General features: G+C 39.6%; 1 protein-coding gene across 1 annotated transcript in view; it reads right to left on the bottom strand.

Moving 5' to 3' along the window:
* The window catches only part of PTPRO (protein tyrosine phosphatase receptor type O), a gene marked incomplete at its 5' end in the record, with an annotated part of 137,618 nt that extends 112,458 nt beyond the window's left edge, over positions 1-25,160 (bottom strand). The window contains 2 exons of the mRNA XM_081084012.1: positions 24,563-24,727; positions 25,104-25,160. Of these exons, the coding sequence (XP_080940138.1) occupies positions 24,563-24,727; positions 25,104-25,160 (222 nt within the window). The remainder of the gene's footprint in view (positions 1-24,562; positions 24,728-25,103) is intronic.
* Positions 25,161-25,789: the final 629 nt, after the last annotated feature.

The following is a 25,789-nucleotide window of genomic DNA, read 5'->3' on the forward strand; positions in this document are numbered from 1 at the left end:
ACAGAATGCAATTTACTGCACCGAGTGAAAGGATGCCATTCTTTGGGAAAGGGTGGCATTTATAGAAATCAGGCTGTGGCATTCGGTAAGGAAGTATCACTACTTTTACTTGACATACTGCACTTACTGTTCATTGGCATTTCATCATTAAACATTTGCCTATTGCTCTGTGCAAGATATATTTTAAAAGGTGAAACAATAAAAATGTTTGCATCATTGAAATGAATTTAAGAAGTGGTTCTTACCATTAGAAAATCTTGATGGTATAGACTCTAACTGTAGTGGTGAAAATTTTCCATAGGATTCTTTACATAAATGTTTAAATCTCTTTTCACACCTTTGCCTGTTATTTTAAGGTTTCTTTTCTTAAAGGCAGCAGCTGTTCTTGGTGGCCTGAAACAGGTACTTTATGACGATTTGCAATAATCAACACTGTTGACATTGAATGATCTTTATTTATAAAGCTTTTATTCAAGTCCTAATAAAGACTTAATTAATTAGCATGCAGTGCTTTGTCAGTAACGGAGTGTGGAATTCTTATGACTTTAAAATCAATGTCAATGTGCTTTAAGTTCTGAAACATGCCTTTCCTATCTTGACTACCCTGAAATACAATACTTATAATCAACATTAATTGTCAACTTGCTAACTACTCTATTTCCATTTCCTCCTCCCTGAATAGGACTCCCCTTCTCCCTTCTTCTATATCTCTTTCCCCCCCTCTCTTTGTATTGCTTCTCATAGTCTCCTTTGTGCTATGTTTAGTTAGTTTTGTATATAGATTTCCTGGTAGATCTTAACCCCTAAGCACAAAGAACCAGATCTCATTTATTGTCAATCATAAGTTCTAACACAATACTTTCTATTGGGAATTTAATAAATATTTGTAAACATAAATCCATCCACCTACTTTACATTTATTTAGCCTTTCACTACATATTCTGACTGTGTGCATCAAGCCTATTCTTTTATATATATATAATTTCAGAAAGGAAGGGGAGGGAGAAATAGAAACTTCAGCGATGAGAGGGTATCATTTATTAGCTGAGGGTATCATTTATTAGCTGCCTCCTGCGCGCCCCCTACTGGGGATTGAGCCCACAACCTGAGCATGTGCCCTGACCAGGAATTGAACCGTGACCTCCTGGTTCATAGGTTGATGCTCAATCACTTAGTCCCACTGGCTAGGCAGCGTCCAGCCTATTCTTATGTGTCAGAGTATATATTATGATAACTCAGTTCCTGGATTATTAGTGCAAAGTTATATCACTGTATTATAAAAATAAAAGAATACTTGGCCAAACAAAGAGAGATATTAGGGAAGGGCAAGGAGGTAACTAGGTAGAGAGAAGGAATTCAATGAAGAGGAAAGACTAAAGGAATGTAAAGAAAGAATGAGTGGGAGAAAAGTCATAAATTGGGAATAAGAGTTATAGTGAAGGATAAAACATAACAGAATAAGACTGACATTTTGTATCTTTGTTGTTCATCACTCTACCTATTATTTAATACCGGATGGAGGAAAATGTCAGGTTAAATTTTTAATAATATCTCAATTGTTTCCTTATCCACAGTCCATCTTCCTTTTTTTCTCTTATGACAATGTTGTAATTTGTTTCTGACTTGCTGAGGATACATTCTTAAAGACTCATAGATAAACCATTAATAAATCATATGTTACTATGGGAACTAATAGAGGTTTGATCATCTAACTGCTCATGTAGAGGCCTTTCACTCACTTGGCTAAGAGGGTGCTGTGGAGATTCAAGACTGAACTTCTGGACCCCTTTCAATTCATAACTTTAAAGAACTGTGACTTAATAAATGCTGCACCTATGAGTAATTTCTAAGAATATTAAGAGGTGCGTGCCAGATTTCCTTTTAGGTCATAAGTATCCTGGATCTGTTTTCTTCAAAAGGAGAATTTCTCCTGAGCCTTTTCCATTAGCTTAAGCTTCGAGGAAGCAGATGGTGGGACATTTACTGGAAGAATTCAATAATACTTTATGATAATTCAATACAATATTTTCCAAATCTATTGCTACATAATTTATAGCAAATATGATTAATTATATACATTTAGTACATAACAATATGATTCTCTGTTTCATTGGAATAAGAAACACCATTAACCTGATGCATTTGTTTAGCTGATTACTGTGTCTGCTTCTTCGTGAATTCCCTTTAGCATTCATAGTGGGAAAGTGATTTTCAGTTCTCAGGTAATTATAATTAAGCCCGCACAAACTGCTATAATTAGAGAAAAGAATGATATCAATAGTGATAGCTAGCATATATTACATGCCTAATATATCCCAGGGTTTGTTTTAGGTATTTTAGATTACTTACGCCTAAACCTGAAAACACTATTTAGAGTTTATTATTATTATTTTAGCAATATTTAGGAGCCTGTAGAGTAGGAATTTAAATAGGAGTCATTCAAACAACAATTTGGTCTTTATTTTAAAATGTTTTTCAATTACTCTTTTTTTTTAAAATATATTTTATTGATTTTTTACAGAAAGGAAGGGAGAGAGATAGAGAGCTAGAAACATCGACCAGCTGCCTCCTGCACACTTCCCACTGGGGATGTGCCCGCAACCCAGGTACATGCCCTTGATCGGAATCGAACCTGGGACCTTTCAGTCCGCAAGCCGACGCTCTAGCCACTGAGCCAAACCGGTTTCGGCTCAATTACTCTTTACACTCAATATTATTGTATATTAATTTCAGGTAGCATAGTGGTTAGACAATCAAAACTTACAAAGTATCCCACTAAAATTTGTAATGCTTACTTGGTGTCAGGTACCAGAGCATGATTGTGAGCAGGGAGCCTGTTTCAGCTCTCAGGGAGGTTAATTCTAAATGAGCACTAACATGGAGAAGCATCAAATATTATGACAAGAAGCACGGAGCACTCCAGTGGTAAGAACACCTTTACCTGGTGATGGTGAAGTTGATGCTTAAAAGATTAGCCAGACTCAGCTGGGGAAGAGGCTGCGTGTGGGGGACGTTTCAGGCAAGAGGCATGGGGAGCAGCAGTGGGTTCACGGACAGAGGACAGCACAGCTCCTTTGAGGACCAGAGAGGACTTTGAAGGTCACGTTCAGGTGTTTGGGCACTACCTTGGTGCAGCTACAGTGTTCTAAGCATGATGGCCATGATTATATTTTCTTTTGAGAACAAAAGAACTAGTGATAGGATGGAGCCCTGATTTGGGGAGGGCAAAAACGAAGCAGATAATCAATCAAGAGGCCGTAGCAATAATGGAGGCAAGACTTCCGGATTTCCCAGGGGTGAAAGAGATGAGGAGGACAACGAGAGAGCATTAAGTAAGTATTAATAGAATCCCAACAGTGATCACAGTGGGAAGGAGCCTTGGAAATTGCTATCCAAACTCTTAACACAGATAAGGAAACCCAAGTCCCAGAGGTGGAAAGAGGCCTGCCTAGGGGTGTCTGGCTGGTCAGAGAAAGACTTGTTAAATGCAGGCCTTCTTGAACCCACTCCAGTGATATTTTCATTACGATGGTTTGCCTTCCCAAACTTGCCAAATCAATGATTTCCCTTCTGTCTTAAGAAATAGAGCTCACTTAGGTGGGCTTTCTGTGCACGCTGTAGAGGCACTTAGATGAAGGGTCAGTTACTTTTCAAGAGGCAATGAAGACTGCCTTCAGACTAACTTTTTTTTTTTTTTATAACAAATGAAGAAATTAAAAGCAAGAGACGAAGAGGTGTGTGTGTGTGTGTGTGTGTGTGTGTGTGTGTGTGTGTGTTTTAATTTTACTGCATTTAGCCACAAACATATAATACAATTTATTATATTGTAAAAGAAGTACCTTAAATTCTTAAAGTGCTTTAGATTTGGGCTTTTTAAACTTAAAAGGCATATGAATTCAGGAGGTCTGGGCTGTGGCCTGAGGTTCTGCATTTCTAATAGCCCCTGGTGGAAGCTAACGCCCTGGTCCACAGAACTCACTCTGAGGAGCAAGGCCTTCCTTTGCAGTTTTCATTCACAAGTACAGGAATGAAGACAGCAAGGCCCTGAGACATGAAAGCTAAGCTGGGCCTGAGCAAGTCAGTTCCTTTAACTGGGAGGAGTTGCAGAGTGAAAACAGGTGGCTGAGAGAACAAGATAACATTCTGATAAGCCACTGGGAAGCCAGCGTCAGCAGAGGATGGCTTCCCCACGGGAGAAGCACATCGATGAGACTCAGAGAAGCATTAGTCTTGCGCCACCGCAGTTGACAAATCTTGACACCCTGGTGTCACCCTACGGCCACTAGACTGAGTTCAGTGCCTGCCTTGATGACCTGGTTAACCATTCACCACGTTTAGCCTTCGTTTTACTTAATTTTATGTTTCAATTTTTTAAAATTTATGTTTAGAATTATTCAGAGATGGTGATAAAAATAATATGCATGGAAATTGTTACATAGTAGGTGTTCAAAAGAATTAGAGGAATGTGTGTTTGAAAGTTATGTGTGTGACTCTTTCAAGCCTTGGATCTAAATATTATTTTTCTCACCCCAGGCTTGGATAATTCATGAAGCCACTTCCATATCGAGCAGTTCAATGTGGCTGTTTTCACATGGAAACGGTGTATTAAAGAGTCAGAAAAGAGGGTTGTGCCTGTCCATTTCTGGGGTTGTGTGGTGTGCGAATCATATTTAGATCTAGAAAGAGCAGCAGTAGTTAATAAACTCCATGTAGCAGAGGCAGAAAGCTTGCACTTTAAGAACAAAAATTTCATTGAACAATTATTGACAGGAAGACTTAAAATTTATGCACTTAGTGTAACAGCGAGGTTTCTGAGCAGCAGTCACATCCTTACCATCAACACAGGAAAAGTGCTGAGGTGGCAAAGCAGGGTGGGATCTGAATTAGGACCAGGAGTCATTTCTCTGAGCTACTTCTGTCTGAGGGTTTCCAACACCGTGGAGAGGAAAATATGGTAAATAAGCTACTGCATAAAAGTCCTGCATTGTCTAGGGCAGGGGTGGGGATTGTCCTGCCCACCGGCCTACGAAATCATTTGGTCTAGGGGCATTAGGGATGAGTTCATTAAATGTTTGACCAAATCTAGCAGGCTAATTTTTAAGTTGATAATTTTGTATGGCCCATGAATGATGATATAAATACCCAAATGGCCCTTGGCAGAAAAAAGGTTCCCCACCCCTGGTCTAGGGTGTTGCTTAGTATTTCACTGCAATCCAGTAATCAGAGGGAGTGTTCTGAATGCAGGGTACTGTCATGGGGCTGTAGGAGACCCAAGGTAAAAAAAAGATGCAACATTGCTCAGAGAGCTTGCACATATAGCAGGGGACATAAGACATGGACACAAGTATGTAACATGACATGAACAATAAGAGAAGGGAACTAAACAAGAGAGATTATATTCAGCTGGAGGAATCAAAGAATGTTTCATATAGGAAGTGGTATTTTCTTGAATCGTAGGCATTAACTTTAAAATTAGAAAGGATCCTGGCAGTAATTTCGTTTGATCCTCCGGGCTGGTGAAAATAGTGAGACAAGCTCACTAGAGGCAGACAGTATTAAGTACAGGACCCATTCGGGTAAGTTCAGGTTTTATTCAGTGACATCACATGGCACGTGAGAAGAAGCAATGAGAGACAGGGCAAAAGGCTAGATTAGAGGAAATGAAGAAGAGTCTTGAATACCAGGCTAAGAATTTGAAAATTGCTAATAGGAAACCATTCAACAGGTGTCGGGTGAGAACCTACTGTGCGAGTCTGTATACAAGGGCAGGCAAACAAGGCCGATTCCCCATCCTAACTAGCCTTCCTTCAACATCAGTGCTTTCTGCTAGGCAGGGCAGGATAGAATAGGCAAAACCATAGCCCCAGATGGATTCTTTTAAATAAGATATCATAAAGAAAACTCCTAGTATTAAAAAACAACAACCATCCTTTTTAACATATGCTGTAACCAAGTTACGTTAGGATGTGCTGAGCGGGAAGGGCATATGTACGTAATGTTTGGCATTTCAATATCTCACAGGCTAAATAAATGAGATACAGATCATATGTTTCAGAGTAGTTCTATGTTGCTATAATACTGGTGCAGGTTTGTGACTGTTATGGTCACCACAACTAAACACAATTTGGAATTTTTGAAAACGGAATCATTCTTTATCTCAATGACAACGGAAACAATTTTCACTTGATTCTGGGAGGCAGCTCAATCGGAATTGTACTTTGAAATAAAATAAATATTCCCTGAGACGCCTGACATGAAATCCAAAATTTCTCCCTCATAAATGGAAATCCTTTTGAAATGAACCTGATGTAAGATATTGAACCATTAGCTTCAAAAGAACCATCAGTCCAATGTATCTAAAACTGTCCTTTTTGTTTGAAGACAATAAGATGCAAACAACTTACGTAGGTGGCAAATTTAGCTCTCAAAAACTTTGCTTTCAAGAGCTTGTGTGTGTGTGTGTGTGTGTGTGTGTGTAAAATAATAATTACAAGGCATAGTTTTGTGACAAAGTCCAGAATCAACTTTTAAATGCATCCATCAGGAATTTCACTAAGAACTGGTTAGTTGTCTTTAAGTTTAATAATTCCATCATTGGGTCTACTTACTCTTAGAGCTAATTTTGTGTCAGTGCTGCCTTGCTTACCCAAACCTCCATCTTTCTTGGTGGAGATCAATTCAGATCAGTGAAGGCTGGTGGTAAAATAGTTCATCATAAATGCAGGAGCATTCAAAGCTAAGGTGACAAATTCCCCCCGAGCTTCATTCACATTGCATTGCCTTTTTTATTCTCTGCAAATGGGCTGGGATTGAGCAATAAATTCCTGCTGTGATTTTGTTTGTTTAATTTAACCACAATTTTGAAAATTAATACTCATTATTTTATGACATTCATACTTTTTACAGCCTTTCTTTCTTGCAACCCATTCACAAAGAGTAGAGCATGGACATTTGTTGTTATCCTATTACATTTGTGTGGTAAGAACCAACTTTTAAAAAAATTCTTTATTGTTTAGAGTACTACAGGAGTCTCCTTTTCCCCCCATTGACCTCTCCCCAGAAGTTCCCACCCCACAGCACATGCCCTCACCTGCCTATTGTCTGTGTCCAGGGGTTATGCTTATATGCATGCATAGGAGTCCTTTGGTTGATTTCTTGTCACTCCCCCGCCCCCCACCCCGCCTTCCCTCTGAAGTTTGATGGTCTGTCCGATGCTTCTATGTCTCTGGATTTATTTTTGTTCATCACTTTATGTTGTTCATTATATTCCACAAATGAGTGAAATCATGTGATATTTATCTTTCTCTGACTGGCTTATTTCTCTTAGCATAATGCTCTCCAGTTCCATCCATGCTGTTGCAAATGGTAAGAGTTCCTTCTTTTTTACAGTAGTATAGTATTCCATTGTGTAGATGTACCCCAATTTTTTAATCCACTCATCTGCTGAAGGGCACTTAGACTGTTTACAAATCTTGACTATTATAAATTATGCTGCTATGAACATAGGGGTGCATATATCCTTTCTGATTGGTGTTTCTGATTTCTTGAGATATATTCCTAGAAGTGGGATCACTGGGTCAAATGGGAGTTCCACTTTTAATTTTTTGAGGAAACTCCACAGTGGCTGCACCAGTCTGCATTCCCACCAGCAGTGCATGAGGGTTCCTTTTTCTCCACATCCTCGCCAGCACTTGTCGTTTGTCGATTTGTTGATGATAGCCATTCTGACAGGTGTAAGATGGTACCTCATTGTCATTTTTATTTGCATCTCTCAGATGATTAGCGACTTTCAGCATGTTTTCATATGTGTCTTGGCCTTTTTTATGTCCACTTTCAAAAAGTGTCTATTTAGATCCTTTGCCCATTTTTTGATTGGATTGTTTATCTCCCTTTTGTTAAGATGTATGAGTCCCCTGTAAATTTTGGAGATTAGACCCTTTTTGGATATAACATTGGCAAATATGTTCTCCCAGGCATTGGGTTTTCTTGTTTTGTTTATGGTTTCTTTTGCTGTGCAGGAGCTTTTTATTTTTATGTAGTCTTATTTTTTGTTTTTTCTTTAGCTTACATTAGAGGTTGCAAATGAGGCATGGTAAAGATATTGCTAGGGCATATGTCTGATATTTTGCTGCCTGTGGATTCTTCTAAGATTTTTATGGTTTCCCGTCTTTTATCTCATCTTTGATCCATTTTGAGTTTATTTTTGTGTGTGGTATAACTTTCGATCCATTGGGCTGGATCCCTAAAACCTTATTCTTTCCAGGCAGTCCTCTGCTGGGGGCCTGATGTCTCACTTGCTGCATGTAGGTTGCAAGAAGCAAATATGAAAGGAGTCACTGAAGGTTGGGCCCCTCATTGTGTGCCAACATGTAGGGAAGGGGATTGCAAATGAGGCGTGGTAATTATCCCAAGCATGAGTAGTGTCCTTGAGTAATGTAGGTGTTACTTTCTGGGTTTTGTCTCTGATGATAAGAAAAAGAAAGGGGGAAGAGCAAGTTGCACTGCTCGCTCCGAGCTTGCTTACGTAGGAGAGTGCTTTCCTTAAACACTTGCCAATGGTGCAGTGAGATGGGTCTTTGCCTACTTTGGCTTTGGACCCCAGGAAAAAGGAGAGGAAGGAAGGACTGCTGGCAGCTCCTGCTTTGAGTACCTCTCCTCCCACCCCCATCTCTTTGGTGGGTGGGACAAAGGACTAATTGGTTTTGAAAGGTGTATTTTTCTGATTCTGCTTCAACTAATAATTTCCTTCACCCTGACCTGGAGATTTTAATTAGAGAGGTGAGGGTATATTAGTGAAATTTTAACCTCAACATAAAACATAATTTTAAATACAAATCCAAAACTTTAAAGGAAAGGTTTGGGATTATTAATCCCTTTTCAAATTTTGCCATTTAAAAAACTGATGCATTTAGTACTTTTTATTAATATCCTACACTTCCTACTTTACAAATATCAATTTCATAAGTGCTCTCTGTCCTAGAAGAAATAAATTCATCTAAATTGGATTTGGTTGATACATTTCAGTTGAGCTGTTTCTGTCCTCCCTATTTTGACATTTGGCTGAGTTTTTTCCTAGACATGCCAAAGGCCTGCCCTAGGGAGACAAGGGTTAATTAATAAAGAACTTATGGGCATAGGATTATTAGTTATAAAAGGGAAAAATGGACACATTACTTAGATATAATTCCATTCAATGTTAGGATAAGCCAGATAAAATTACTGATATTTAAGAAAATTCATCTTTAAACTAAGTACTTTGAAAATAAAAACCAAATAACATCAACCCTTGCATTTCTAGACAATAAATGCTTGTTAGGTACCTACATTTTGTCATGCTCTAAGGCTGTGTACTTCATTTATGGAGGTTCTAATGAAACCACTTACCAAAGCATATAGAGGTACAGTGATACACCTTGAATTAAAATATGAAAATATTGATAAATGATCAATTTAAAAATAATAACCCATTCTATGAGCGCTAATATTTTAATAAAAGAAATACATGATCATGGTACAAAAATAAGGATATATAGATAAGAAAATATTAACAACAAAGGAAAAAATATCCATCTTAAATTCGTCATCTGGAAGTAACTGTTTTTACACTTCCTGACTCACTATGTTATTGTTTGTTAATAAAAATGGGGTCATATTTCTTTCTAACTTTGACATGTCTCTATTTTTCTGAATTAGTCTATGGGAAAGAAAGATCTCTGCACATGCTTAAATATTCTCTGCTCATATTCATTTAAAATGACTCTACAGTATTCCACTTTTGTGTACTTGAAACTTCAAAGTGTTTGCTTCTTACAGAGCCCACAATGAGATAAGCAGTCCCATGCTCCTCAGTCATTGTCACTCAGAGAGTGGTCCGTGGAACAATACCAGTCTGAAAACTGTTTATTAATCATCTGTGACAAAGTAAACACACCAATTAAGGGTAAGCATTGAAATTGTTTATAACAATTTGTCATAGTAGGCTGTGTCTGCTGTCATGTGATAATCATAAGCAAATTGGAACCTCTATTTTATATGCCTGCTCTAACTTAATTTAAATTTTCATGCATTTATTCTTTTTCATTTCAAAAGGTTTTTTTTAATGGCTCTTTGTTTCTTTTTTAAAATCTTTATTGTTGAGAGTATTACAGATGTTCTCCCTTTTCCTCCCATTACCTTCCTCTACCCAGTTCCTGCCCGTGGACCAATACTGTCATAAAAAATAAACATATGCAAAAATAAATGTATACAGTTATACATTTGTCTTTGATGAAAGTATTGGTGCACATAGATTGGGAGTTGTTTCTTTAGCACAGATAGTTTAAAAAGAAAAAGAAATCTATATAATATGACTAGAACATCTGGGCCCAGAAATCACAGCCTGAGCCAACGGCTAGCTGACAGGAATGCTTTCAATGATATGGCAACTAAAAGTTGGGGGTGTATTTGGGGACACATGCTGTGCTCTCCATGGAGGTCATGGCTATTTCTTCTAACCTTGGATACCTGGTTACTACAGACCAATCTTTCTCAAAAATTCTGTGTCAGGAGAGAGAAGACAAAGTGGTGATAGAGCAGTGGGAACTATTGGGAAAAGAAAATTTGGTAGAGTTACAGAGGCACTTTACAGAGAGGTTTCCAAGAAGAAAAGTAGATGCTTGCTAATTCACTTACTAAGGAACTACAGTTAACCTTAGACAAAATTCCAAAAGATCAGCAGATTTATATTCCATGCGGTGCAAAGCTGCATTGAGATTGACTTAATAAATACGTTCTTTTTGAAAGGATGACAGAATACTAACCAAGTGAGGCTGCATGACCCATATGTCATGTCAGTTCAGTTATGCAAAGAGTCTTATAGGTTTTCCTCGCTTTAATTTTCAGTATAGATGAAAATTGCATTTTGTAAAACTATCCCAACTTATATAAAGCCATGATTCATCTGACTTTCTATTATGAGTCATTATTTGAATGGCATTTTTCACATACTTTTGAAAAATCTGTAATATGTTTGATCATTACAATTACTCTTATTCTTTGATAGTTGGGAAGGCCTAGTACCCCATATGAGCTCCCTGTCTACTGTTATGGTTATGGGAGATGCTCCATTTATTACAGTGACTGAAAAGCTGAACAGAGTGTCTCGGCTTTTGGAAGTAAAGTTAGAGGACTCTGGCATCTTTGGGAGCTTTATAGAAAGAGACCCTTGTGAAGAGAGGATGAGAGCTAGGGCTGTGTCCTACAACACAGCTGCTAATGCTTCTTTGCAAAATTCCTGTTCTTTTGAAATTGCCTGTCTGTGGTTCTGAACATGTAAAAGGACATAATTATAGATGCATGGTAATTCATTTAATCAAATTCTTATTTTTATTGACTTAGGCTGCTTCACATTTTCACCATGATAATTAGTGATAACACTGGACATCCCTTTATCTTTATGTTTGCACACATTCAATAGCTCTTTTAAATTTCAAAATATTTTTTGACATTTACTTGGTTGAAATTTTAAAAGTTAAGAGAAATCAACTCAGTTTTGTCAGCTTGTCAAAAGACTACTATAAATTAAATGTTTCACTCACCATAATAGCACCTACAAAAACTGGAAAAAATTCCCATGTATAGATGTGTAATACTTTCTATATGTCTGTAGAAAATGCTTGATGCTCAAATGTATTTTCAGACCCCAGACAAAAGCATTATGTTTTCTCCTTTTCTCCAGGGAATATTGATCTTTGCTACTTTACTATTCACCCTGAGAGAAAATAAAGCACTTACTTGCCCTGTTTCTTTATCTTTATTTATATGTTGCATGCCACCAAAATTAATTTTTTTTAGTGTTACCTTTTTGTTTGTGAATCAAAACCAAAATGCTGAATAAAGACCTACATTTATTTTGAAATGTGATGTGAAATGAGAATTTAATGCATTTGAACATAAGGTTTCTCATCTCGGTCTCCACTGAATTTTACATTGTAAAGCAATAATTTTTAAGTTGAAAGTGGTCTAGCAGTTGTTCTAATATTTGGTATGATTTGTGAAGGAAGTGAAAGAGATAATTCTTTGAAGGACATTTTGCTGGACTACTCACTTTCAAATAAGCAATCATTTTGCATGCTGGGTAAAAAAGAAGGACCTGGGATATAGGCACACACAGAATTCAGTGTCTGCCCTGGGATTCAGAGACCAAGTACATATTTAGCGAAGGGAGGAGTTTTGCAGGATTTTGAAATGTAAGATACAGGAAAACATTTGGTCTTGAAAAGAGAAAAGAAGTTGCTGAGCTCAAGACCACAATGAATACTAATATAAATGAACTAATGATGCTCGAGTGACCACAGAATATTAGCTGAGGTTGCTGTGTGGTAATCTGGAGAGAGACTAGACTGCTCTTCTAAGCTGAGAAAGCCAGTTTCAAAGAAATGATTAAGCAAGAGTAGCAAACAGTTATTGAAATACTATCTTGTCTTTTTGGTTAAGATTTCAAAATGCTGCACAAGTTTTTTTAATCTTAATATTTTTCTAAAATAAGAAGCCAACTATACAAGAAATCACCCTTTGAAAAACCATGAGTCTCTTACTGTTTTCATTTGCTTTTATAGTCACATCCATAGAAAACCTATTTCAATGAACTATAACAATTATTAGAACCATTAACATTATAATTGCCTCTTAAAATAACTATAGGTATCTCTTAGCTTGGCAATTAGGTTATCCATCCACTTAACTATTTTAATTATAAAAGCAGGTGATTTGACGTAGCTTCTTAAAATCTTTGAAAAATTGAAGTGAGAGTAAAACGAAGTACTTCATGATATTTTGAATGGAGAGAAATAATTAAGTGGTATGGCTTTCCAAAAGGTAAAATTTTGGAAGGCAAAATCTTTCAATGTGAGTGAAATAACTAATCCTTTCTGAGATGATGAGGGTGACAGTCACTCCTCTTTCAAACCCAACTCCATTCTTTTGGAGACAAAAGGCAAAGTGGTATTGCCCCAGTTTCAGTTTTTAGAGTCTGACATTGGGATGGCTGTGTCTTACAGTCCAGGCAGTGTCCCTTCGGGAAATATCCATGTCTTTTTTAGTCAAGGACCACTTTTTTCTCTAAGTGATCTTTCCACTCCAGTCCTTCTTTGGGATAGTTTATCCCAATTCATAACTTGGAATAAGGACTACATTTCCCAGCTTTCTTTGCAGCAAGGCGTGGCATGTGACTAAATTCCATTCCATGCTATGTAAGCAGATATGTTATTGATCTTTTAGAGTGAGCATGAGAGAGAAACATTGATTTGTTGTTCCACTTATTTATGCATTCATTGATTGATTCTTGTAAGTGTCCTGACCGAGGATGGAACCTGCAACCTTGGCATATAGGGGTGATGCTCTAACCATCTGATATACCTAGCCAGGGCCTATTTATTTATATTTTTAAAAAATCGATGTGAGAGTGAAACATTGATCAGCTGTTTCCTGCACGCCTCCTACTGGGGATCTAGCTCACACCCCAGGCATGTGCCCTGATAACCTACTGGTGCATGGGACGATGCCCAACTGACTGAGTTACACCAGCCCCCCAGGGGATATACTGTTTTTAGACATTGAGAAGTTTCCTTAAAAGACAAGCAGCGTGCAGCCATTGCATTTCCCCATCCCCTTCCTCTACTTAGCTGTTTAGAATATAGAGTGATGGCTGAAGTTTCATCTCGAACCATCAACAAATGGATCATACCCTAATGATAGCAAGTAGGAAGATGATGGTTTTCTTGTTTTTGATACCACAAAGCATTTTAGCTTGAAAGAAATACTCAGAATGTATTTCAGATTTGAAAATTGTGCTTTGACACAATTGTGCTTTGACACAATAAGAGACAAAAATGAGAAAGGTAAGGAATTGCATTAAATAAATAAATTTAAGTTAAAACATATATATAATAAATAATATATATAATAAATATATATATATTTATCTTCAGAGCAGGTAAATTGTACCATCTAGTTTAAAAGGTTGGGATAATCCAACATATTGATGGAAGGCTATTTGAAAGTTCATTTATACTCTCATTAGTACCTTGGGTCTATCCTAATATATAAAAAGCCAGGGGCCGTCACGACAAAAACAACTGGACTGACAACTGAACAGCAGGCTGTGTGGGGTGACCAGGCCGGCAGGGGGGTTAGTGAGGGACGACCAAATGACTGAACAGCAGGCTGCATGGGGCGACCAGGCCAGCAGGGGGGACAGTTGGGGTGACCAGGCCAGCAGGGGGGACAGTTAGGGGCAACCAGGCTGGTGGTGGGGGCAGTTGGAGATGACCAGGCTGGCAGATGGGGCAGTTAGGGGCAATCAGGCAGGCAGGCAGGTGAGCAGCTAGGAGCCAGCAGTCCCAGATTGTGAGAGGGATGTCTGACTGCTGGTTAAGGCCCAATACCCAGGATTGGGCCTAAACTGGCAGTTGGACATCCCCCAAGGGGTCCTGGATTGGAGAGGATGCAGGCTGGGCTGAGTGGGACCCCCCCCCCCCGCCCCCCACCATACCCCCTGCCCTGTGTATGAATTTCATGCACTGGGCCTCTAGTTTTCATATATAATCCTTTTGTAAGAAACTGAATTATGTAAGTAAGGTTCTATATTTTCAACTTGAGCACTAATTCTTTTCTAAGTTGAATACAAAATAAGAAGACATTCTATTCCCAAAGATGGAAAGTAAAACCATGCATGATCCAGTTGCCTTCCCCTGACTTTTTCAGACAATGCTGAACAGAGTGAAAGTGCTAAGGACCATTGTATTGTAATTCTCAAGCACTCCTGCAATAGAACCACCTGTAGTAATAATCATTTGCAGTAATTTGATAGTTATCAAGGGGTTCAGTTTTTCTGCCTCCTCCCACTTTCATAACAAAGAAAGGGCAGCAGGCCCAGAAATCATATAAATTTAATAGAAAATTTATGAGAAATACAGACCAGATTCAGAATTTCCAATATCTATTTTTCCAGAAAGCAAGGTTAGAGAATAAAGGAGAATGAAACCCACAGTTTTTGTACTATTCTACCACATAAGCATTTTAAAACCTAAGGCACAAAACCAAATTAAGAATAGCTTTTCTGTGGGATAAAGTTAGCACTATGTTCAAGAGACACAAAAATTTTAAGATCAGTTTTCTGACCCAGTACAAAGTGTCAAAGAAATACTAAAAATAATTTCACTAAGCTGAAAAAGGACTTTAGTTCAAAACAGCCCACAAAGTGCTAAACAGTAGTAATAGTACTAACAACAACAACAACAACAACAACTATAAATACCCAATAAAGACTATCCGATTTGCAAATAAAAATACATAGATTTAAGACAGTTTTATATTCATTGTTTACCTGAATTTAAATTTAACTATGAGTTTGATGTATTGTCTAACCACCTTAACTCCAAATCCATATACATTTAGATGAAATATTTGAACTCCAAGGATAAAGACAACTCTAGAAATTAACAAAGAAAAGAGTGGAGAACCCTAACAGCCTACCACAATGGAATGACTCAGATTGGCATTAGACTTCTCTTCTGAAATATGGGAGGCTGTGTTTGGAAAGATGCTAGAGAGTTCAGACAAAGGACTGGAGACCTAAAGTTCAGTACTAGCCCAAGTGTCATATAAATTTGTGGGTGAAATGAATTACTCTACAATAAAAATCAAACTTCTGTTTAAGCCCATTCTAAATGATGAAACATTGGAAGCATTTCAATTAAAATCAGGAATTAGAAAATTAAGACTATTATCACCATTAGTTTGCATTATACATACATGCATACAAAATGAGACACTGTAATTAAAAAGTATAAATATTGCAAAGAAAGAGATAAAGCTAACAATTTTCTTGGTATGATTGTCTAAGAAAAAATTCCAAGATAACTAATTTTAAAACTACAAAACTAATACGAGAGTTTAATACAGCAATTATAAAGAAGACATGCAAACACTAATAGTTTTTCTGTGTATCAGCAGGATCCAATTAGAAAATTTAATGGAATTTGAGATCTCATTAAAGGTTAAAAAGCAATGAAAAAATTTAGGACTAAGCATATATTGTGCATGTCTTTTAAAAAGAAAATTAAAAATGAAGTGAAATATTATAAAGACTTTGGTAAAGGAAAAACACACTATATTCTAGTATGGAAGAGATAATCATTTTCATGTCATCAGTTTTCATCAAATTAATTTATAAGTTCATTGCATGGACAGTGAAAATGCAGCTTCCTCAAAAGGAACTTCATAGCCCTAACTGGTTTGGCTCAGTGGATAGAGTGTTAGCCCACGGACTGAAGGGTCCCAGGTTCGATTCTGGTCAAGGGCACATACCTTGGTTGCGGGCACATCCCAGGTGTGGGGTGTGCAGGAGGCAGCTGATCAATGTTTCTCTCTCATCGATGTTTCTAACTCTCTATCCCTCTCCCTTCCTCTCTGTAAAAAAGTCAATAGAAAGAAAATATTAAAAAAAAATAAACTTTATAGAACTTAAGAAGCTGATTCTATATATTTCTTGGGAGGAGTAAATGCAGAAAGTGACAAATATTTTGAAAAAAGATGACACTGTCATTTATCAGCATCAATGCTATAAAGCTACAGTCATTAGAACAATGTGGTATTTGTGAAAGAAGGAACAAGTTAAATACTGAAATGAAACCAAGGATTTATAAAGACACCCATGTATATCTGAAAATCTATTTTAAAATAAAGTTATTAATTCAACTCAGTGAAAGAAATAGTGGCTAATACAATCTTACCGTAGCCTCTGGTCATTGGGAAACACACAGCAGTGAAATGACTGCAGCTTCCGGAAAAGACTACCTGATGCCTAAAGAAGAGAGACCGATGTAGCCCTCCAGCCTGTGAGGTGGCACACATCTGCATCAAATGGCCAGAATCAGGGGGGCCCAGCTCACTTCACCGTTACACTTGAGCAGTCTTGGTCTGGCAACCACTCCCTAAATACTCCACAGCTATTTCCTAAATACACACCTTCTTAACATCTGTCGATGTTTCTTCTGGCCACAATGCTCTCCTGTTTCTTCATCTGGGAATATTCTCTGTACTGGTATCTTTCAATCCTCAGCTCAGATGTTTTCTCTTCTGGGATATTTTCCTTAGCTTCTCAGAAGAAACCAAGTTCCCTCTCATGCACCCATTATTTTTTCTTTATATAACAACTACTAGAGGCCTGATGCACAAAATTCATGCAAGGGGCTCAGCCCTCGCAGCCATGGCAGCTGCCTGGGCCCTGGCTTTGTCCGGAAAGTCATCCGGATGGTCATTTGGCTGTCCAATCTAATTAGCATATTACACTTTTATTATTATAGGTGGGCTGATCAGCATCTTCAGACTTGTTTTATTTGGTATACATGTCTCCCCAGGAACTGCATGCTCCTTAAGGATCAAAGGCGTTTTATTTCCCAGAGTTTATTTCTTCTTGGAACAACACACAGTAGTTACTAAATCTTTTTAAACGATGAATAAATATTCATTTAAAGTGCATCCTTATTATTTTCATGAATACTTACAAATTGATTCCACTGTTCTTAACAGATATATTCCTACTTAAGACATAGTCCTATAACATGGAATGTTAAATATTTTTTTAAAATGGGACATTTTCACCATCAATCAATGTCATTTTTTAAAAATTTCCATCTTCATACTCTAGTGGGAAAGCCTCAAGAAAGAAACTACCTTGTCAAATGTGTGAATTTTGATGTTCTATAAATACAAGATATAAAGTAGAATGTCTCTATATAAATAAGATATTTCCCTGAAAAGATAATACGTATGCTACATTTCATATTCTTGCAATACTTATTTGAGAATATTTAGTTACAACTTAAAGTGTCAGGAAAATGCTGATGATTGGAAACGCTGTCCCGCAGGTCACAGGTGCGTGCCCTTGTAGACTGCATGGCTCATTAGCCTGTCATATCTTAAAAGGTTAATGAATTCCCCATGATGACCAGACTTTTCTCTCAACTGGTGCCCTTAAATTCTTAACTGGAAGAAAAGTAAAAGTGGAAAGACAGATGGAACTACAATAAGTTCTCTCCCTGGCCTCATCTCCTATCATCAGTATTCATGGCATTGACTCTGAGTCATCTAAGAATGTTCGAGAAGTAATTAGAATATTGATAGGCAGAAGCAATAAATGTGAGCGAACTTATGATTATCCTGTTACAGTAGGTCCTCTGGTTACGTCAGAGATCCGTTCCTACAGCACGATGTAATGCAATTTTCGCCGTAAGTCAGAACCCACCTACATAAGCAGCTATTTCACTCACATGGAGCACATACACAGCAGTAATGAAGTGAAACAATAAAAAAATTTAAGAAAAAGATAACAATTCCTGATCTTTACTTGTGGTAAATAAATAATAAAAAACATAAAGCACATATGTACATACATCGAAAAGATGGAACTTTTTTTTAAAATAAATAAATGGGAGATGGCAATGTAACCACGAAATGACATACGTCAAGTCCGACGTAACCCAAGGACTGTCTTGTACTCGCCTTTTCCAGGGTGATGCTAAAAGCAAAGAAGCACCTCTAAAACTAAATAAACCAGAGATGTCATGCACACCTGGAAAACAAACCAAAAAAACCCTTTAAGTCCCCCAAATTATATGATAGGTCTTAATGAATCAAAACGTTTGCATTCATCTTAAGCAAGTACTAAAATCAGGTTTATAGACAGAATGCTGAATAATATCTATTTTTCCAAAAGTATTTAAAAGTGCTCAGTAATTTCTAGCTATTTTTTCCCCCACAGGCTTGTCTAATATTGGTTTAAATATCACCAACCTCAGTTTACATTTCTAAAAGAAAAAAAGATAATTAAAAATGAAAAAGATTTCAGGTTACAAGCTAATTCATGTTTTTTCATTTTACTTCTTTCATATTAACACTTTGCAAAGCATACATTTAAAAGATAACTAATAGTCTGACTGGCCAGCATGGCTCAGTGGTTGAGCATCGGCCTATGAACCAAGAGGTCACAGTTCAATTTCTGGACAGGGCACATGCCTGGGTTGTGGGCTCGACCCCCCAGTGTGGGGTGTGCAGGAGGCAGCTGACCAATGACTCTCATCATTGAGGTTTCTCTTCTCTCTCTCTCTCTCTCTCTTTCTCTCTCTCTCTCTCTCTCTCCCCCACCTCTCTGAAATCAGTAAGAAATATCCTATACTAATAAAAGAGAAAAATGGTAATTGGCGTACGAACGATACCTTTTTCATTGGCTAATCAGTGAGATATGCAAATTAACTGCCAACTAAGATTGGCAGTTAACCGCCAAAAAAGATGGTGGCTAATTTGCATATTGCAGGCAGGATGGTACAGCGCCATCAGAGAGCGGGTAGGGGGCGTGAGTGTCAGCGGTCGCCCGGGACCCGATCCGGCCGGCAAACCTGGACGCGAGCCGGAGGGGCTGCTGCGGCGTGAGTGCTGGTGGTTGCCCGAGACCCAATCACGCGGGCCTGCGGGGCGACTGCAGCGGTCGCCCGGGACCCGGCCGGCAGACCCGGACGCGAGCCGGCGGGGCGGCTGCGGCGTCCGCCTGCACTCACGCAGCCAACCCGAGTTTGGGGCGTGAGTGCTGGCGGTCCCCGGGGACCAGATCCCGCTGGCTGACCAGGACACAGGCCGGCGGGGCGGCTGCGGTGTCCGCCCTACTCACTCCCCCAACCAGAGTGGGTTGGGGGCGTGAGTGCCAGCGGTTGCCCGGACCCGATCTGGCTGGCAGACCTGGACGCGAGCCGGCGGGGCGGCTGCAGTGTCCGCCCCACTCACTCCGCCAGCCCTGGGCAAGGGGCTGATCAGGCGATCAGAGGGTGATGGGGGTCTATGCCTCTGGCCAAGGCATCAGGCCTGGGAAAGGGGCAGAGCCAGCAATCGGAGGGGTTTGGGGGTCCCCTGCCCAGGCCTGACGCCTGGGCCAGAGGCATCAGGCCTGGGCTGAGGGCAGAACCAGTGATGGGGGGAAATGAGGGTCCCCTGCCCGGGCCTGACGCCTCTGTCAGAGGCATCAAGCCTGGGCAAGGGGCCGATCCTGCGATTGGAGGGTGATGGGGGTCAACACCTGAGGGCTCCCAGTATGTGAGAGGGGGCAGGCTGGGCTGAGGGACACTCCCCCCCCACACACACACCCAGTGCACGGAATTCGTGCACCGGGCCCCTAGTCTCTATATATAAAATCCTAAGTGACGACCAACCATCCAACTGCCTGGTAGCTATTACACACACTGTCCACCAGGGGGCAGATGCTTAATGAAGAAGCAGAAACCACAAGACTGTGTACATAGCCCACAAAAGGGTGCACCTAGAGTGTTCACCTCAGGTGATTGGGGAGGCTGAGCCACTGGGCCCTATAGGACATCTACTACACAAGGCCACTCTATCAACTCAAGGAGACTTAGCAGCTACCCAATACATAGAAACAAACACGGGGAAGCAGCCAAAATGCAGAGACAAAGAAACATGTCACAAATGAAAGAAATGGAAGAAAGCAAACTACTAGATATAGAGTTCAAAGGCATAGTTATAAGGTTATTTCTTCAAATAGGTTTTCAATATCTTGCTCTCTCCTTCTGGCACCCCCATAATTTTGGATGTTTGTACACTTGAAGTTGTCCCAGAGGCTTTTTACACTATCTTCATATTTTTTTATTCTTTTTTCTTTTTGCTCTTCTGGTTGGATGTTTTTTACTTCCTCATATTTAAAACCATTGACTTGATACTCAGGATCCTCTAATCTACTGTTGAATCCCTGTATATTATTCTTTATTTCAGTCAGTGTATGCTTAATTTCTGACTGGTCTTTTTCCTTTTTTTTTTTTTTCATTCTCACTAAGATCCTTGAAAGTCCCTTGGAGGTTTCTAGAAGATTCTTGAGTAACCAGGCCAATTGACTGTGGGGACCAGCTGTGATTATACTGAGAGAGATGCTGTGCAGGAGACACCCTTATGGAGCAAGACTTGCTTCAGTGGGGCTTTGGTGCTCACTGAGTCTGCCCCTTGAGTGTGTGGATGCGAAGAGTTGCAATCTGTTATGGTCTGACACTGACCACTGGATACACTGGCTCTTGGGTCACCAGGGAGGTGCAAAGTCAGCCACTGCCTCGGGTGATACAGCAGGAGCTACAGAGAGATCTGTAGATTCCTCCTCTTTGTATGGGGCTTGGAAGTGCCCAGCTGTGAAGCAAGGCAGGTGCTGGTGCAGGGTCTCGGGCCTTTTATTGATAGGGTTGAGGCTCCCTGACCCAGTTGCAGCTTGTTTGACAGGTTTTAGCCTGAGAAAGGACAGGCCATTCATATGCAAAAGCTGCTGCACACAGCTTGGATGGGGTTGTAAATTGGGTGAGGCGGGGTCTCACAGAATCACTAGGGCGGAGCAAATAGAATTGGCTGCCAGTCAGCCCTGCAACTGGGGAGGTCCCAGACTGGGAACAATGACCACTGCAAGCACCTCCACCTGGCAGAAAGCTGCCTGTAAGTTCCCGCCCTGATGCCAGACATTCCAGTTCCTCCTCGTATGTGCCTGGGTCCCCCAGAGCCTCACCCGGCACTGGAGCTCAGAGGAAGTGGGAGCTTGTAAGTTCAGTTTGTGGTGTCATCCTTTTAAGAGGAGAAGCTGGGTCTCCAACAGCCTGTGTATCACTCAGCCCCAATCCGCACTGGTTTTTACAGCCCATAGTTCTTACTGTCTGTAGGGACTTCTTTCCCCAGCTCTGGGACCCTGGGCTGGGCATCTGGTGTGGGGCTGGGACCCCTTGCTCCTTCAGGCGGCTTCCACAGAGGCGATCTCCCTCCCAATTTAAAAAGCAGCACACGTGGTGCAAGACCAGCCCTTTCTGCACCCCCACACCTCCTGCCAGTCTGTGTGCTTTCTTCTTGACTTCTCTAGTTGTAGCACTTCCATTCAGCCAGCTTTCCGGTGGTTCTGGATGATGGTTGTTCTGTATTTTAGTTGTAATTTTGATGTGGTTGTGGGAGGCGGCGAGTACAGGCGTTTGCCTACGCTGCCCTCTTGGTTCTCCCCAAGCTAGATTTTGACCCTACGCAATGTGATGTTTGAACTTCATACTAGATATTACAAGGCTCTAAACATTGCAGTCCTCCAGTAAATAATATCATAAATAATATAATAAATTATTGGTAGATACAGACTCTAAAGTAAACACGCTGACACCCCTGTGATACAGAATGACACACTCTTTTATTTTTGCTTCCTTCTTCCCTACCTGGCCCAGGCAATGAAATAACAACCTGTCGGCAAATTAAACCTTGCCATTTCTAGGTCTCTCGGTCATCCCTCTAGGACCACAGCATTTAGGGCCTTAGTGCCATTCAGGCACGAATGTATGGTATTGTATCTCTCAATGTCCACTGTATAACTTCGTTAGGTGGGCCTCTTTTCTCTCTTCTCTCTCTTTTTAAAAAATACTCTTAGTATAGGGAGCGATAATGTTCTAGCCAGCGAGCTAGCAGCTAGGATGAATCAAACAGGGCCACAGCTTTCAGAGCCTAGGAGATGCAGGGATATGAATACGTTCAATAAAATACCAGAGATACTAGTACAATGATGCAAGATAGGGGTGGAACGGGTATTGTGGTTCTATTGCAGAACTCATCATTTTTAGAGAAAGCGTTTAAAGGAAAACTGATGTGATGTCTGGAATATGCTTTATAATACTCTAGTAACAATATCTAGATGAAAGAGGGATAGCTAAGTGAGGCAATAATAACAACATTTGGTAATCGCTAAAACTGGGTAATCAATTCATTATGTTATTGTTTCTATAATGTTATGTTATTGTTAACATTTATTGAATGCTTACCATGTGGCAGATACTAAGTATTTTTACTGTACAAACTCATTCAATTTCCACAACTACCTTGTAAGGTAGGAACTATTAACGAACTATAGAAATGATCCCTGAAAGTATAGTCTTTGTAGGAACTATTATTGTACCCACTTTACGTGCGAGGAAACTGACAAAGTTTTTCAGTAAGTAGGGGGGTCTGACCCTACAATTTAGTTGTTTAACCACAGTGTTATATTGTCTCTCAGCGTAGGGTCATTATTATAGCATATTGTATAATGACAGTCATTGACTATTTTTAGACCCTGTGCTAAATACTTTACATACAGTATTCAATTAATCCCTGTAAAAAATATGAGGATTTAAGTGTTAGAATCCTTTCCATGGTGGTGTGGAATGGTCCGGAAATGTGTTAAAATGGGAAAGAAGGAAATGATGCCTGAGCCAAGTTTTTAAAAAGGAAAGGCTATCTTCCAGAATGAAAAGGATGTGATCCCATTCCAGGCAGAGTGGGAGAATCCTAACCAGGTGCACCTGGTTGATTCAGACGTTTGTTGCAGTGGAGGGGGAGGAGGTGTGAGGTGGCTGGTACAAGGGTTGAGGAAGGTTAGATAATCAGGTGTACCTGGGATCTGGAGGTGATCAGGACATGGTAGACAATTGGAGCTTGTTCCAAATGTTGATTTTAAAAAAAACTGTTCTAAAAATTATGAAAGAACCAGGTTAGAAGCAGGAAAGTGACAATATCAGACTTAAATTTTTAAAAATCAGCTAAGGAGCCCTGAAGAGTGTGACTTCGAGAGGGCAATGTTCAATGAGTATCTGGCTCGGTTTATTGAATGGATGCTGGAATGCGCATTTATTAATCTGAATAAATTCTGCTCAATATTGAATTATTTCTCTTTTCTCTGAAGACACAAATGAAACAAACCACATTATCTTTCTCTTTTTCCTGTGCCCTTTCTCTCTCGTGAACACAGTGCTGCTTAAATGATATGCTCTCAGAGGGCATTATATCAATGTGATGCACCAAGTAATTTTATACCATAGTTTATTAATTATAAGAAAATATTCCCATAGGTCAAACTTTGAGGTCACCACTCTTTATCCTGTGACATGGATGAGATGAACTTCACCTGAACTGTTAGAAAAATGATTTTCTTTAGCTTTGGTTAAATATTTGGCTGCATTGCTCATGTGTAATGACAATATTTATTTCCGGGGATCTTGAAAAAGGGGGTAAGCAACTGAATTGCTTCATCCGCTGGTATGTGCTATTTTTAATGGACCACTCTAGTACTAAACTGACCGTTCTCTAAAATTCCCGAGTCTGAAAAATTAGATCCCATCACTTAGTCCCTTTCTTATCACTACTGAAGCATCTTAAGATGATAAATGAACTTGTTGGCATGCATGAATGGAAAGGAGGTTTTTCTCAAGAAGTACATGAATACCTGCTAAAAATTACAGCTGATCTGTGCCTATTCGTTCTATGATTCAAATTCGCCTTTGTCCTTTCAATATTGCATCTATTTTGATTCGTTTACTCTAGCTTGAAAATCTGATTTAATATGCATCAGTAATATTCTAAATTTTACATTGTAGAAAATGCGTTATCTGACATGCAAGATTTTACTCTTGAAGCTTTCCGAGGTATCACAATATTTCTACATTGTTATGGCTATGTTTGAACTTTTGTGATCGGTCCCTACCATCGCTTCTGCTGAAGACCCTGTCAGCATGACCAACCACACGTTGACTTCAGGAAGCTCATGGTCCAAGCCAGAAAAAAGAAAAGGACAACAGCAGTTGATCCAGCACTTGGTACACTCAACAGACACATAATGGAGTCCATCTCCGTGCTGGGTTCTAGGGATCTGGCAGTAAAGACAATGGATGTTATAACATGAAGAGCTTGGAATGACTCAGTACGTTCACGTTACAACAAGTAGAGAGGCCGTCCGCATTCAATCTCTTTGCCTGAGCTACTTAAAGTTCTTGTCCATGAGGACGTCTGTGGGCTCTTGCCTGAATGAAAACCAACACACTGCTGCCATCATTGAGAGTCTTATTAAGCAGTTAAAATTTAGAGTGTGCTTTGTGATGCAAGTCATTCTGGCACAAGCTCCTTATCCCCCCCAGGCACATGATACCAAGGTCCTTATGCTGCAGACTAGTAGGAAACAATTTGCAAATGGGCAGCCAAGCTTCTCACCTCATTTTGCATTGCATTGCTCTCCACTATAGCCCTACCTGGTTGAGAGCTACCAGCTGTAGACTCAATTCACAAAGGCTGTAAATTGAGTGCATACTTAAGGAAAGTCTCTAACCCTTAGTGTGAAAGGCTGAAGAATCGCTGCCGTTTAGAGTAGACTTTGGGAGCAGCACAGACACAAAAGAGAATGTGGGGCAGACCAGTGTTCCTGTCCTCCAATTACATCCCTTTAATCACACTGGTTAAGACTCTATCTGTTTCTTTGTGAAAAGGAACTCGAGTGTGATCAATACGTACTATGTACTTGTTAGAGTAGTTTCTCAAGTATAATACGCCTACACATCTCCTGGGGACCTTGTTAAGAATGCGACCCTGATTTAGTAAGTCTGGGGCAAGCCCTAGTTTGTACATTTTTAACAAGCTTCCAGGCAATTCCAATGCTGCTGGACAGGAGCCACACTGAGTAGTGAGGCTTGGTGTTTGTGTTGCTTACAGTTCATTGCATACATCATTACAGCTGATTGGGTTCAGTCATTCTCAGTATGTTCCTTGGCTGTTTTCATGAAGATATGAATTAAAGATTCTTTATCTAACGGTTGTATTCAAGATGATTCTATTCAGGATTATTAAAAATGTGTAAATAAATGCAGATAATTCACACATTTATAATTGATTTCAGATAGGAAGGGAGAGGGAGAGAGAGAAAGAAACATCAATGATGAGA

This window comes from Myotis nattereri, assembly GCF_964212035.1.
Source record: "Myotis nattereri genome assembly, chromosome: 2".
In the NCBI taxonomy this organism is placed as follows: Eukaryota; Metazoa; Chordata; class Mammalia; order Chiroptera; family Vespertilionidae; genus Myotis; species Myotis nattereri.